The 13,555-nt window shown below is 44.1% G+C and overlaps 1 protein-coding gene across 1 annotated transcript in view; it reads left to right on the top strand.

The window, feature by feature from the left end:
* Window positions 1-13,555, top strand: part of LOC115461166 (cytochrome P450 2U1-like) — a 78,458-nt gene that overhangs the window by 46,507 nt on the left and 18,396 nt on the right. Inside the window, exon 2 of the mRNA XM_030190790.1 lies at window positions 856-1,491. Coding sequence (XP_030046650.1) covers window positions 856-1,491 — 636 coding nt within the window. The remainder of the gene's footprint in view (window positions 1-855; window positions 1,492-13,555) is intronic.

Here is a 13,555-nt window from a genome sequence, read left to right as displayed (position 1 = left end):
GAAACCATTGATTGGTCCGCACCAGAAGTCCAAGAGGGCTCTCACGGGTATTCCTTCCACTTCTATTTCCTGAGTATACCAGTGTTTTACTCCACTGGCCAGTTGCGAAGTCCAGCCCACCCTTCCCGGGCAATTACTCCTGAAATGCCCCCCCCCTTCCACAGCAGTAGCATAACTTATCCCCTGGTCCCCCTTCCTCCCTTTTCCCCCCCCTCCTGACCCAGGGAACCTCGGGTCGGTCGGGAGTAAACCCCGACCCGGTAGCGGACCCTTCCCCCCAGGGTTGGGAAGCCTGGGCATGATTAGTGATCTGACACTGGCTTCTCCCACCTCCTCCCCCCCCCCCCTTCTCTCCCCCCCCCTTCCCCCAATGTTGTGACTCCATATAACATTCCAGGCCGGTAATGGCTTCCTCCAAGGTCCTGCACCCCTCCTTACCACCAATACCCTTATATCCCTGGGCAAAGCTTGTAAGAACTGTTCGACCACTAACTCCTGCAGGATATCTGCAGTTGTTCATCGTTCTAAAAGAAGGCACGAATGCGCAAACACAGTACTGCAAATGGCGAATTGCTGCCTCTGTTTGCACCTCCGCGAATAAGTGAAATAGCGAATGCCGAATGCACGAATAACAAGAATGAGCTGTAACATCTTTACCTGTGCTCTCTTGATTTAAAATGCAGAGTGCTGCTAGCAAATATATTTTCTTAGTTCCATATGAGATTGTGCAAAAAAAGAGCAAATGAGAAGTCATGAAAGCAGTGGGTTAGTTCCTAAAATACTACTTCTTATAAGTTTGCAGTCATAATGTTATCATATAGATGTCTTAACAGTTTCTCTCTCTCTCTCTTTCAGGTGTTATATTTGCACCCTATGGCCCAGTATGGAAGCAGCAGAGGAGGTTCTCCCATTCAACCCTCCGCCACTTTGGACTCGGGAAGCTCAGCCTAGAAGTCAAAGTTAATGAAGAATTTAAGTTCATGAAGGCAGAAATGTTAAAACGTGGAAAGAGCTCAGTCAACCCCTTTCCAATCATCAGCAATGCAGTGTCTAATATTATTTGCTCCATCAGTTTTGGTAAACGTTTTGACTATGAGAACAAAGTGTTCAAGACCCTGATGCACAGTGTGTCCCGTTTATTAGAAGTATGCTATAGTATCCTCGTCCTCCTTGTAAATCTCTTGCCCTGGCTTTACTATCTTCCTTTTGGACCCTTCAGTGAGCAGAGGCTGCTTGTAAATGACATCAAAGCCTTTCTGCATAGAATAATTGCAGAACACAAGGAAACCTTTGATGCAGAAAACCCGAGGGATTTCATTGACATGTACCTTTTGCATATAGAAGAGGAAAAAAGGACCAACAACAAGAGCAGCTTTAATGAAGACTACCTCTTGTTCGTCTTAGTTGATCTGTTTTTGGCAGGCACAGATACCAGCACCAACACACTACTTTGGTCTCTTCTGTATATGTCGCTGTATCCAGATGTTCAAGGTAAATAAAACTTGGCTATGGAGAGAGAGAGAGAGGAGGCAAATGAATGTTTGCTTTTGGGGCTATGGCTGGGGGATGGGGTTGCTTAGTTTTAAAACTTCTAATATTCTAAATATAGGGTCATGGATTTGATATACTGCCTTTCTGTGGTACAACCAAAGCAGTTTACAGGTACTTTCTCTGTCTCTAGTGGGCTCAAAATCTACACACTGTACATGGCGGGTTAAATGACTTGCCCAGAGTCACAAGAGTTGCACTGTACTTCTGTATTTGCAAGTCTGATAATATGAACAAATATATGCACGATCTTTTCTTTCTAAGAGGTTCCTTTTGACATACAGCTGTTGTACTTTGGTGCCCGAGTTCATGGAATTCTATTACAATGTTCCCTATCTTATTAACAGCTGAGTTAACATGTCCAAGCTCCTTGCCTTCAGCAAATAGTCCATTCCATGCACTTGATTGAATATATTGCTGCTTTTTTCTGTTTTGTTTTGTGGGTTTCTTTTTCCTTCTAAACATTTTGCAGGCTTTGATTTCTTACTGAACCAATAGAAGAGTAAAGCAGAGTGTTGAGCTGCATGAACTTTCAAGATCAGATAAGTCCTTTTCTCCAGATGTGACATCCTGTAACTGTGGTAGGCAAAACAGCAGCTGAGTGATGGCGCTACAGTTTATTCCAAGACAAATTAGGAATTAGGGGTATCTGAAACTTCTGGAAAATCTTGCACAAAAGCATTTGGGATAGTTCTTGTTTTGGTCCCATAAAAATCATTGCAACCTGCTAAGAGTTTGTTTTCCAGGACCAACATGTTTGTATTTATTAGACTTAATATAGTGCTCTTCACAAATACAGCAACGCAGTGTACAATCAAATCTTAGTTAGGAAGTGCCTCTCTTTATATATATACAGTGCAATCCGCTTAAGTGCAAGGGTCTGGGACCAAAGAAATGCATGCAGTTAACCAGAGCATGCACTTAACCGTTGTGACCCAAATAAGCTTGACATCTGATGAACATATGTACAGTACTGTTTATTATTATACTTACAGTATACAGTCTCCGTTGACACATTAGGCTTACTTGAAGTAATCAGTTATAGTCCTCTGTACAATCTTGGGTCTGTGAGTTCCATAGACTACGTCTGCCAGACGGTAAAAACTGTTATAGCTCTGACATCCAGTGGCCTCCAGATAGGCCCGCACGGTGTTGAGACTCTCCAGCACTCTTGCAAAAGTGACAGGAGGAGGTTGTTGAATTTCGTCAGCATGTGCCTCGCTGCTCATTTCGTCATCTGTTCCATCATCAGCTGTTGTTGCCTGCGTGTAGGCGCATATCTCGACATCAGTGCTGTCTTCAGCTGTTTGTATATCATAATCAACAGCTACGGAGCGATGGAACTCCTCTTCAGTAATACCGGCTGGGAAGTAGAGAGTTGCATGGGGACAGAAATCTTACCCATCCCCACCCGTCCCTGCTAGAATCTTATCCATCCCCGCAAAAATGTAACCCATTCCAACCCGTCCCCACAAGAATTTAACCCATCAAAAATTTAACCCATCCTCACCCATCACTGTAAGAATTTAATGATACATAAAAAAAATTCCAATCAGCTCCCGCAGTCTCTCTCTGGATTTGAGCCACAGCACTGTAGGCAAGGAAGGAATGGAAGCTGAAACTTGGAACACTCTAGTGTGCACATGTAAGATTTGTCTCTGATTTACTGGCACTGTGTGCTGAGAGGTCACCACATGCATGCGCCAGTAGGTCAGGTGACATCTGATGCTCATGTCTGTGTCATCAGCCCGGGAGCAAAGAGGATTAATTGTAACATACTAAGTGACAGCAAATAAAGACCTGAATGGTCCATCCAGTCTGCCCAATAGTCACACTCATTATCAATTCATGATTAAATCAACGAGTGTGATATTATATACTTGATTATGGTCTCTCTTTTGTGTTTCTGGAACATAGACCATAGAAGTCTACCTGGCCCTATCCTTATGTTCCAACTGCTGAAGTTGTTGATGAAGCCCACTCCAGTCTATGCATCTTCTCATTTGTAGGACACAGATCGTAAAACTCTGTCCAGAACTGTCCTTATGTTCCAGCCACTGAAGTTGCTGTCTAAGCCCTTTCCAGCCCATCCTAAACCAGACTTTTATATATTAGTCAAAGACCATACAAGTCTGTCCGGTATCGGCCCTAGTTAATCACAGCCAGTCACCATCTAAGCATTACTTCACACATCCACACACATGCAGCCATTTAAGGTTAGGTTTTTTATAACTTCTATTTTCTAATTAGAGATCCTCTGTGTTCATCCCACGCCTTTTTGAATTCCATCATCATTTGTGTCTCTACCACCTCCTTAATGTAAGACTTTCCATATTTGTGCTGTTAAAGCAATGAGGAGAAGGAGGAGGAGGAGACAGCACTCAAAGAATTTGGTACTCAGTAGATGAGAGGCTGGTGCAGGTGTAGCTTACACTTCCGCAGGAACCCCGCAGAACTGCTTCTGTCCCCGCAGGACCCCCGCAGAACTGCTTCCGTCCGCGCAGGAACCCCACAGAACTGCTTCCGTCCATGCGGGAATCCCGCAGGTTCCGCGGGATTCGCGCAAACCTCGTTCCCGTGCAGCTTTCTACTGGGAAGTCAATAACCTCTTCATCTGACGCATTTACAACAGCTGCATCTGTTTCATCCCTCTCCACATCCTTAACAAAGCTTGCCTGCTTGAAGCAATTCACAATGGTTGCCTGTGTAACATGATTCCAGGCTTCTTTCTGCATATGTAGGGAATCCAACAGTGATAGGTAACGAGCCAGTTCAACAGCACGTTTAGCTTTGCCAGTCTGGTCATCCATAATGCTCATCAGACGAAGTAGCACAAGAGCCCGATAATGTTGTTTGAAATTGCCTATTATGCCCTGATCCATAGGTTGGATCAGAGAAGGTGGTGTTTGGTGGCAGGAAGACCACCTTGACGTTAGACAGCCTGACATCATCCCTGTGTGCAGCACAATTATCACAAAGCAGCAAAATCTGACGCTTTTGTGCCCACATTCTAGTGTCTAACTTCTTTAGCCACTGCTTCCAAATTTCCCCAGTCATCCATGAATTTGTGTTAGCCTCGTATGACACAGGAAGTCGCTTAATATTCTTGAAGCAACTGGGCTGTTTGCTCTTTCCAATGACGAGGAGTTCCAACTTCTCACTCCCATCCATATTGCAGCAAAGGAGGATCGTCAGTCGGTCCTTCAACGTTTTACCTCCAGTAGTTTTGGCATGTTTGAATGCAAGTGTTCCATCAGGAATCGCTTGCCAGTAGAGACCGTTTTCATCAGCATTGAAAATGTCACGAGGTGCCAACTCGTTCAATATGTTAGGAAGAACTGAAACAACTCAATTTTCAGCACCAAAGTCATCAGCATCTTGTTTCTCACCATGCTGTTTCTTGAATTTTATGCTGTTCCTCTCCTTCCATCTTTCCAACCATCCAACAGTGGCTTTGAATTCAGTTAGTCCAAGACTTTTCAGCTAGCTGGTTAGCTTTCTCCATAAGCAGTGGACCACTGACAGGAAACTGTCTGCTCCTGACTTGAGAAAACCACCGAAGAAGAGCATCTTCTACCTCCTCAGCTTTTCCTGCCCGTTTTCGTTTCCGTTGTGGATTTGTATTGTTTTGCCAGTCTTCCAGAAGCTGATCTTTCTGCTTCAAGACATGTGAAATTTGACTGGGATTGACACCATATTCTTTAGCAATAGATGCTTGACTTTGTTTGTTTTCTAATTTTTTAAGAACTTCTATTTGTTCAGCCAGTGTTAGGGTCTTACAGTTCCGCCGCTACGACGACGACCCCGGTGTACGCTCTAACAACATTCTTTCGCTTATTCTGCCTGTGGCAGTTAAAGAGGCAGTAAATTTGAAATCTCGTTGGTTGTCATGCGCCAATCGGCTTCCATATTCCATGCGTACGCTTATATGGAGTCTTTCCTGCAGAGGAGCGGTCTTAAACCATGCATATAAGTGAATCTTGCACTTATCAGTGGTGCGCTAAACCGAAGTTTGTCCCCATAGAAATTGATGGTGCCAAAATCGGGACCGAAGTACGGCATGCAGTTAAACAGAGCATGCGCTTATCCGACGTGCACTTAAATGGAGTGCATTGTATATTTTCAAATGATTTTTGCATTCGTATTAGTACTTGTTTCCTGGTTTTGGTTTCTTTATTGTATTATAGTACCAGTGATATTTATGTATATTTTCTTTATTAATCTTTTCACAATCATAACATAAATTTATGAGTGATAATACACAATTTAAGAAACTAAATAATAGGAAAAATACTTAATCTTTACATAAGTTACTTAACTATCGACCACAATTTTAGTAAATGATCCAAGATGGGAAAATCGAAATTAAACTAAAAAAATCACCAAAATATTTAGAAACGTCTTTCCTAGGTACTTCACTCCAATCTGTCTTACAGTGTTACATTTTGAGACTAGACTACCACATTAACCTCTTCCTTACTTAATAGAAATTGCTCCAGTTGTTTGGGCTCAAAAAATTGAAAATGCTTTGATTGAAACAAGATCCGACATATGCAAGGAAATTTCAATAGAAAAGTTGCACCTATTGCCACAGTTCTCAGACGCAAAGCCAAAAATGCTCTGCGCCTATTCTGTGTTTCACGTGATAAATCAGGATAAACACGAATTTTAGAGCCCCAAAACGTTGAATCCAAATGTCTCAAGGAAAGTCTCAATACTGCATCTCTATCCATTTCCAGAGCAAATGAAACTAATAATGTAACTCTTTGCGTTATAACCTCCAATGATGACTCCAAAAAAGTAGTAAGATTCATTACCTCACCCACAGGGGGTTGATTGTTTCCTGGTAAACATTTGGGATCAGTTTGTAGGTAAAACGCTCAAGTTACAGGAGGTAACGAACTTTCTGACATACCTAGTATTTCTACTAGGTATTTTTTAAACATCTGAATTGGGGTAACTAATGGTGACCTAGGAAAGTTAATTCAAGTTAAGTCTTTTAGCTTGGTTTTCAAGATACTCCAATCGTCTGAAGGTGAAATTCTTATCTTTAAGTAAGGTTTGTCCAAATAGCTCCATCTTTTGAGTTTTTTCATCCAGACATTTAACTTCAGAAGTTTGAAATTCATTAGTCTGTATTTGGCTCAATGCAGCCTCTGATAAAGCCTTAATTCAGTGTTTTTAGTTATCAATGATTGTAATGAAGAGTGAGTGGAAAAAGTCAAGTCCCAAAGTGACTCTAATGTCACTACGGTTGGTTTTACCACTTTCCCTAATGAAACATCAGGAAGGGTTGCTTTAGCAGCTTGTTCCAATATACTCACTGTCTGTAAAGACAGCCCAGGAGCCGTTGTTATCAATGAATTCCTCAAGCCATTAGCATTCGATTGATCTCTCCCCGCAGGCACGCTCCCCCCCCCCCCTGCTCGCTCTGCTCTCCACTCTGGGATTGAGCTGCAGGACTTGTCTGCAGAGTCTCTCTTCCTGGTTGGGGAGGAGCCGCACGTTCGACGGGGCTGAGGGAAACCCCATCTACACTGTCAGCCTGCATTGCAACGCTGGCTTCGGCAGTGGGAGTAGAGGTCATCCCAGGAACAGACGCAACAACAAACTGCTCCAAAGTAGCCTTTCGAAGTTGGTGAGTCCTGTCAGGGGTAGAGTGAATCTCCCTGACTTTGCCTCTCCTTTTCCCCATTATGGGGTTTGGTGAGAAACCGTCCTCAGCAGTGCTTAGGCAGCAGAATGAAACGCGTGTGGCGACGTTTCTCAAACCGCCGCCATCTTGGATCAGGGGGATTTTTTGTTATAAATAAACAAGCAACTTTGGGGACTATAGTATCCCCCATCGCAACTCCCTGAATCTGCAAAAAGTATTTTTTTTATGAAATACAAAATAGTTCTTGGTAATAAATTTAGTAGGACTGTGCATCGATTAATTTTTAAAATTGCATTATTCCTAATGGGCATCATCTCCTTCCCTCCCCTCCCTCCCCTCCCCACCAGGGGCACCATCTCCTCCTTTACCTTCCCTTCAACTCCATAGGCACCATCTCTACCCCTTCCCTTTCCTCCATGGGCACCAACATCCCCTCCCTTTCTTTCCCCTCTCTTCCATGGGTACCATCTTATCTCCTCCTTGACCCTTCCCTCCCCTCCCTCCATGGGCACCATCTCATCCCCTCCCTTCCCTGGGCTCCATCTCCTCCCTTCCCTCCATTCATGATCACCATTGTTTCCCTTCTGTTTCCTTCCCTCCCATCTCCCTTCTTCGATCCTTCCATTCCCTATTTCCAGCATCTTTCCCTGCCCTCCCCCGCATCTCTCTCGTTCCTCTTTCTCCCCCCTCCCCCGATGTTTTGCATCTTTCTCTTTTTTTTTCTGCTTCCTCTTTCTCCCATGGCCTCTGCCCCTGCCATGATCTGCATCTTTCACAATGTCTTCTTTTTTCTGCTTCCTCTTTCTGCCATGCCCCCCCCCCCTCCACCCCTGCCATGAAGGCCTGAAGCATCTCTCTGTAACAGGAAGTTCTGAACAGAACTTCCTATTACAGAGAGACGCTTCGGGTAGGGTGAGAAGCAGCACTGTTTTCTCTGCAGGGAGAAGGAGCTGCAGAGGAGGGGGGAGGGCCACTGGACTACCGTACCAGCAGAGGTAAGAAGTGCTGGCTAGTGGAGGAGGGATGATGGCATTAACGAGTTAAAATTTTTTAATGCAAGTTATACATTTAATGCATTAATTGTGTTATTAACTCATTAAATGTGCAGCCCTAAAATTTAGCCATCAAATTCACGAAATGAAAATGTTCTGACAGACAAAGCCTGTAAATAATCTTATTATGTGAAGGGCTGTTCACTGAGGAATATTAGTATACAAGGTATTAACATCCAAGGAAACCAAGATGACATTATCCATATTTTTATCAAGATCCTCCACAAGCTCTAACATTTGAAACATATGCATAGAGTCCCACACAAAGGAATAATGTCTTACCAACCAGTGGTTGTAAAAAGAAATCTAAATACTGCATCAGGGGCTCAAAAATAGAACCCCTGCCGGATACAGTCAGCCTCCCTGGTTGATTCAATAAGGTCTTATGAATCTTAGGAACAAAATAAATTACTGGAACCTTAGGATGAGACCTAAACAAATATTTATACTCCTTAGATTTAATGATACTCTTCTAGTGTGCTTCAGTCAACAGCTTCTGTACCAATACTACATAATCTTTAGTAAGATCCACCTGCATTACCATACAAAATGAATATACCTTCTTTTCATATAGCTGATGTCTTGAACCACTACCCCGCCCCCTTTGTCGGCTTTCATAATTATAATCCTAGTGTCCTCTTGATGAAGAGCATCTCAAGCAGTTAAAGTATCCCAGTGGGGCAATCTTTGCATTTAAAGCAGTTATGTACAACACAGGACACTTTTTTAGCTCAGGCGAGGGGGATGAGATATAGGTTTTATGAGAGGGGTTATCCTTGGAAAGTCATCAATAAAGCATTTACAAGGGCTGCTAATGCCAATAGAACTTGGCTGTTCAACGACAGTAGTGATATTGAGAATTCTAGGATCCGTGTGTTGCTCTATTTTGACAAGGTATGCATTATTAGGAACATTATTCAAAAACATTGGGTAGTGTTATCGTTACACACACATTTGGTGGAAGAGAGCCCCGTTTTGCTTACTCCCAGAGCTCTAATCTTATAAAACTTTTCAGCAAACAGAGGGATAATAATTTATTATTGCAACAAAGAATTGGACATTATAAATGTGGTAAATGTGTTTTCTGTAGTTTTTGCATGGAGACCACTCTGATTCAGGTAGCATTGAATTCACTACTGCACGAGCGTGCTACCAGATCACTTTTATATCAGAAGTATAGACTACAAAGGTTTGGTGACAGAGTAGGTCCGATGCTGGTGAGAATGGTGAAGTCATGGGGGCCTTCCCGGACCATAACAGCCTTAAAGGATAGCCAGGGAAGAGTGCAAAATGACAGTAAACAGATAGAGGAAATCTTCAAGACATATTTTACTCAATTGTATTCCCCTCAGACTACATTAAACCCATCTAGTTTAAGCCACTATTTGAGCAACCTTAATCTGCCGAGGGTGACGGATCAGGAGTTAGAGGAAGTAAATGCCCCGATCTCTTGAAAAGAATTGCAGGGAGTCATTAAAGCGCTGAAGCTATTCTCGGCGCCTGGCCCAGATGGGTTTTCTGGAGAATTTTATAAATTACTCCTCAAGCAAATCATGGGGCCGTTGATGGACTTTTATGACCAGTTGGTAGGGCAAGGTCAGTTTCCTGCGCATGCAAATGAGGCATTGATAAACCCTACTGTTGAAACCAGGCAAACAACCTGATCATGCAGAATCTTATAGACCCATTTCCCTCTTAAATGTTGACATCAAGATACTAGCAAACGTAATGGGGGACAGGTTGGCAAGAATTTTACCGAGAGTCATAAGTACAGAACAAGTGGGATTTGTGCGGAACAGGCAAATAGTCAGCAATATGAGGCGCTTGCTATTGGCAATGGCCCACAGTCAACATAGAGAATGGCCTACCTTGATAGTAAGTTTAGATGCCGAAAAGGCCTTTGACAAGGTGAGCTGGGAATATCTATTCGGGGTCTTGCAGCATATGGGCTTTCAAGGGTGGTTCCTCCAGGCTGTTCAAGCGTTATACACAGATCTGGTGGCTTCTTTGATAATTAACGGGGTTAGGGCACCAAATTTCCCCATCCACAGAGGCACCAGACAAGGATGTCCCCTCTCTTTGACAAGGTGAGCTGGGAATATCTATTCGGGGTCTTGCAGCATATGGGCTTTCAAGGGTGGTTCCTCCAGGCTGTTCAAGCGTTATACACAGATCTGGTGGCTTCTTTGATAATTAACGGGGTTAGGGCACCAAATTTCCCCATCCACAGAGGCACCAGACAAGGATGTCCCCTCTCTCCAATGCTTTTTATACTAACATTATAGCCTTTATTACATGCCTTACGGGGAAACAGAGGAGTGGAGGGAGTGGAAGTGGGTGGAAAGCTGATCAAGACCCTGGCTTTTGCAGATGACCTGCTAGTGATTGAGGAATCCGGAGGAGTCATATAGTAACATAGTAGATCACGGCAGAAAAAGACCACCCAGTCTGCCCAACAAGATAAACTCACATGTGCCATTTTTTGTGTATACCTTACCTTGATTTGTACCTGTCTTTTTCAGGGCACAGACCGTATAAGTCTGCCCAGCACTATCCCCACCTCCCAACCACCAGCCCTGCCTCCCACCGCTGGCTAAGCTTCCGGGGATCCCTTCCTTCTGAGGAGGATTCCTTTATGTTTATCCCACGCATGTTTGAATTCCGTTATCGTTTTCCTCTCCACCACCTCCCGCGGGAGGGCATTCCAAGCATCCACCACTCTCTCCGTGAAAAAATACTTCCTGACATTTTTCTTGAGTCTGCCCCCCTTCAATCTCATTTCATGTCCTCTCGTTCTACCGCCTTCCCCTCTCCGGAAAAGGTTCGTTTGCAGATTAATACCTTTCAAATACCTTTCAAATATTTGAACGTCTGTATCATATCACCCCTGTTTCTCCTTTCCTCCAGGGTATACATGTTCAGGTCAACAAGTCTCTCCTCATACGTCTTGTAACGCAAATCCCTTACCATTCTCGTAGCTTTTCTTTGCATCCCTTCCATTTTTTTAACATCCTTCACAAGATACGGCCTCCAAAACTGAACACAATACTCCAGGTGGGGCCTCACCAACATCTTATACAGGGGTATTAAAACCTCTTTTCTTCTGCTGGTCACACCTCTCTCTATACAGCCTAGCAATCTTCTAGCTACGGCCACCGCCTTGTCACACTGTTTCGTCGCCTTCAGGTCCTCGGATACTATCACCCCAAGATCCCTCTCCCTATCAGACTCTCACCACCTAACACGTACGTCTCCCGTGGATTTCTACTCCCTAAGTGCATCACTTTGCATTTCTTCGCATTGAATTTTAATTGCCAAACGTTAGACCATTCTTCTAGCTTCCGCAGATCTTTTTTCATGCTTTCCACTCCCTCCGGGGTGTCCACTCTGTTGCAACTCTTAGTGACATCCGCAAAAAGGCAAACTTTACCTTGTAAGCCTTCGGCAATATCACTCACAAATATATTGAATAGACTCAGCCCCAGCACCGATCCCTGAGGCACTCCACTACTCACCTTTCTCTCCTCCGAGCGAACTCCATTCACCACCACCATCTGGCGTCTGCCCGTCAACCAGTTCCTAATCCAGTTCACCACTTCGGGTCCTATCTTCAGCCCTTCTAGTTTATTCAACAGCCTCCTGTGGGGAACCGTGTCAAAAGCTTTGCTGAAATCTAAATAGATTACGTTTATAGCACGTCCTTGATTTAATTTTCCGGTCACCCAGTCAAAGACTTCCATGAGATTTGTGTGGCATGATTTCCCTTTGGTAAAACCATGTTGTCTCCGATCTTGCAACTTATTTGCTTCCAGGGACCACCTCTTCACTGCCCAAATTACTGGAGGTCATTCATAACTATGGGGTACACTCTGGTTTCACTTTGAATGTACAAAAGTCACAAGCTCTTCCGGTCTTTGGGGTTGGGAGGAATAATTGGCGGGGTGGCTTCCCGGTGGCATGGGCGGGGGACTCCTTTAAATATTTGGGAGTGCGTATTCCCAGGGACTTATCACGACTGTATGATATGAATGTGTCCAAAGTGTTGGGGAATACTTGTAGTATGTTGCAGACAAGGCAGTCTTATCCGGTGTCGTTATTGGGGCGTATAGTGCTGGTTAATATGCTTATTATTCCACGCTGGCTGTATACCTTTCAGGTACTACCTTTGTATTTAAAAAAGAAAGATGAGAAGACACTTAACAAAAGTTTGCAACAATGTTTACGGAGAGGGAAAAAACCAAGAGTGCCCCTTTCTGTGCTACAAATCCCAGTAGAATATGGAGGTTTGGGCTTGTTAAACGTGAGACACATTACGGTTGCCTGTGGGATGAGAACATAGCAGACTGGTTTCGTGCTACTCAGGATTTTACACCAACATCCATGGAGTTACAACTGATGGGACTCACGCATTTTAGCTGCTTAATACATATAGTAGGAGGACTGGCTCCGCCAGAGCTGCAATCGACAGGGATTCTCAGGTCAGCAAAGGCAGTCTGGCAATGGATATGTCGCCATCACCGTTTCTTAGCACATACTACTCCCTATCTGGCTATCTGTGATAATCCAGCGTTTCCCCCGGGTTCACTTTACCCAACATTTAAGGAGTGGAGGAGGAAAGGGTTAGTGCAGCTACTGCAGGCATTAACGGAGGAGGGGCAATTGAAGCCCTTCCCAGCCTTGTAGCAAGAATTTGCGCTATCAGTGAAGGACTGCTTCCATTATTATCAATTACAACATTACATGAGGAGCCTCAACTGGGCAGATTTGACCAAGGACGTGCAAGAGGAGCTCGCATCTGCGTTTTCTTTGGCAACACAGCAAAAGATACCATTATCCTTCTACCACAGGCATATCCGGGACACAGCTCCTGAGCTACAATTTACGAATCTCACAAGGGCATGGAATGAGGACTTGGGAACTAGTATGTCCACGGACATGTTTAAAAAGCATGTGGTGTCACTACTGGGGGCCTCGTGGGTCAGGGCCCATTGGGAGCTCCAGTACAAATTTGCTCGGAGATTGCACGTTCCCCCCAGAAGAGCTTTTCATATGGGCATCTCCCCGGATGGGGCTTGCCTGAAATGTGGACAGGAGGGGGCCACCTTGGGGCACATGTTTTGGAGGTGCCCCAAAAGCCAGAACATTTGGAAAGGCCTGACTCAACAAACCGCATATATGTGGTCGACAAGCTGGATCCTAGACTCAAAGTTACTTTTTGGTCAGCCAACCCTGGGTTCCCTATTGCCTAGAGGGTATAAGGAATTTGTTGAGCAAGCTACCATCATTGCAAAAAAGACAA

This window comes from Microcaecilia unicolor, chromosome 2 (genome assembly GCF_901765095.1).
Source record: "Microcaecilia unicolor chromosome 2, aMicUni1.1, whole genome shotgun sequence".
NCBI lineage: Eukaryota > Metazoa > Chordata > Amphibia > Gymnophiona > Siphonopidae > Microcaecilia > Microcaecilia unicolor.
Note: the sequence above shows the minus strand (reverse complement) of the source record. Positions and strands in the feature narration are given on the sequence as shown.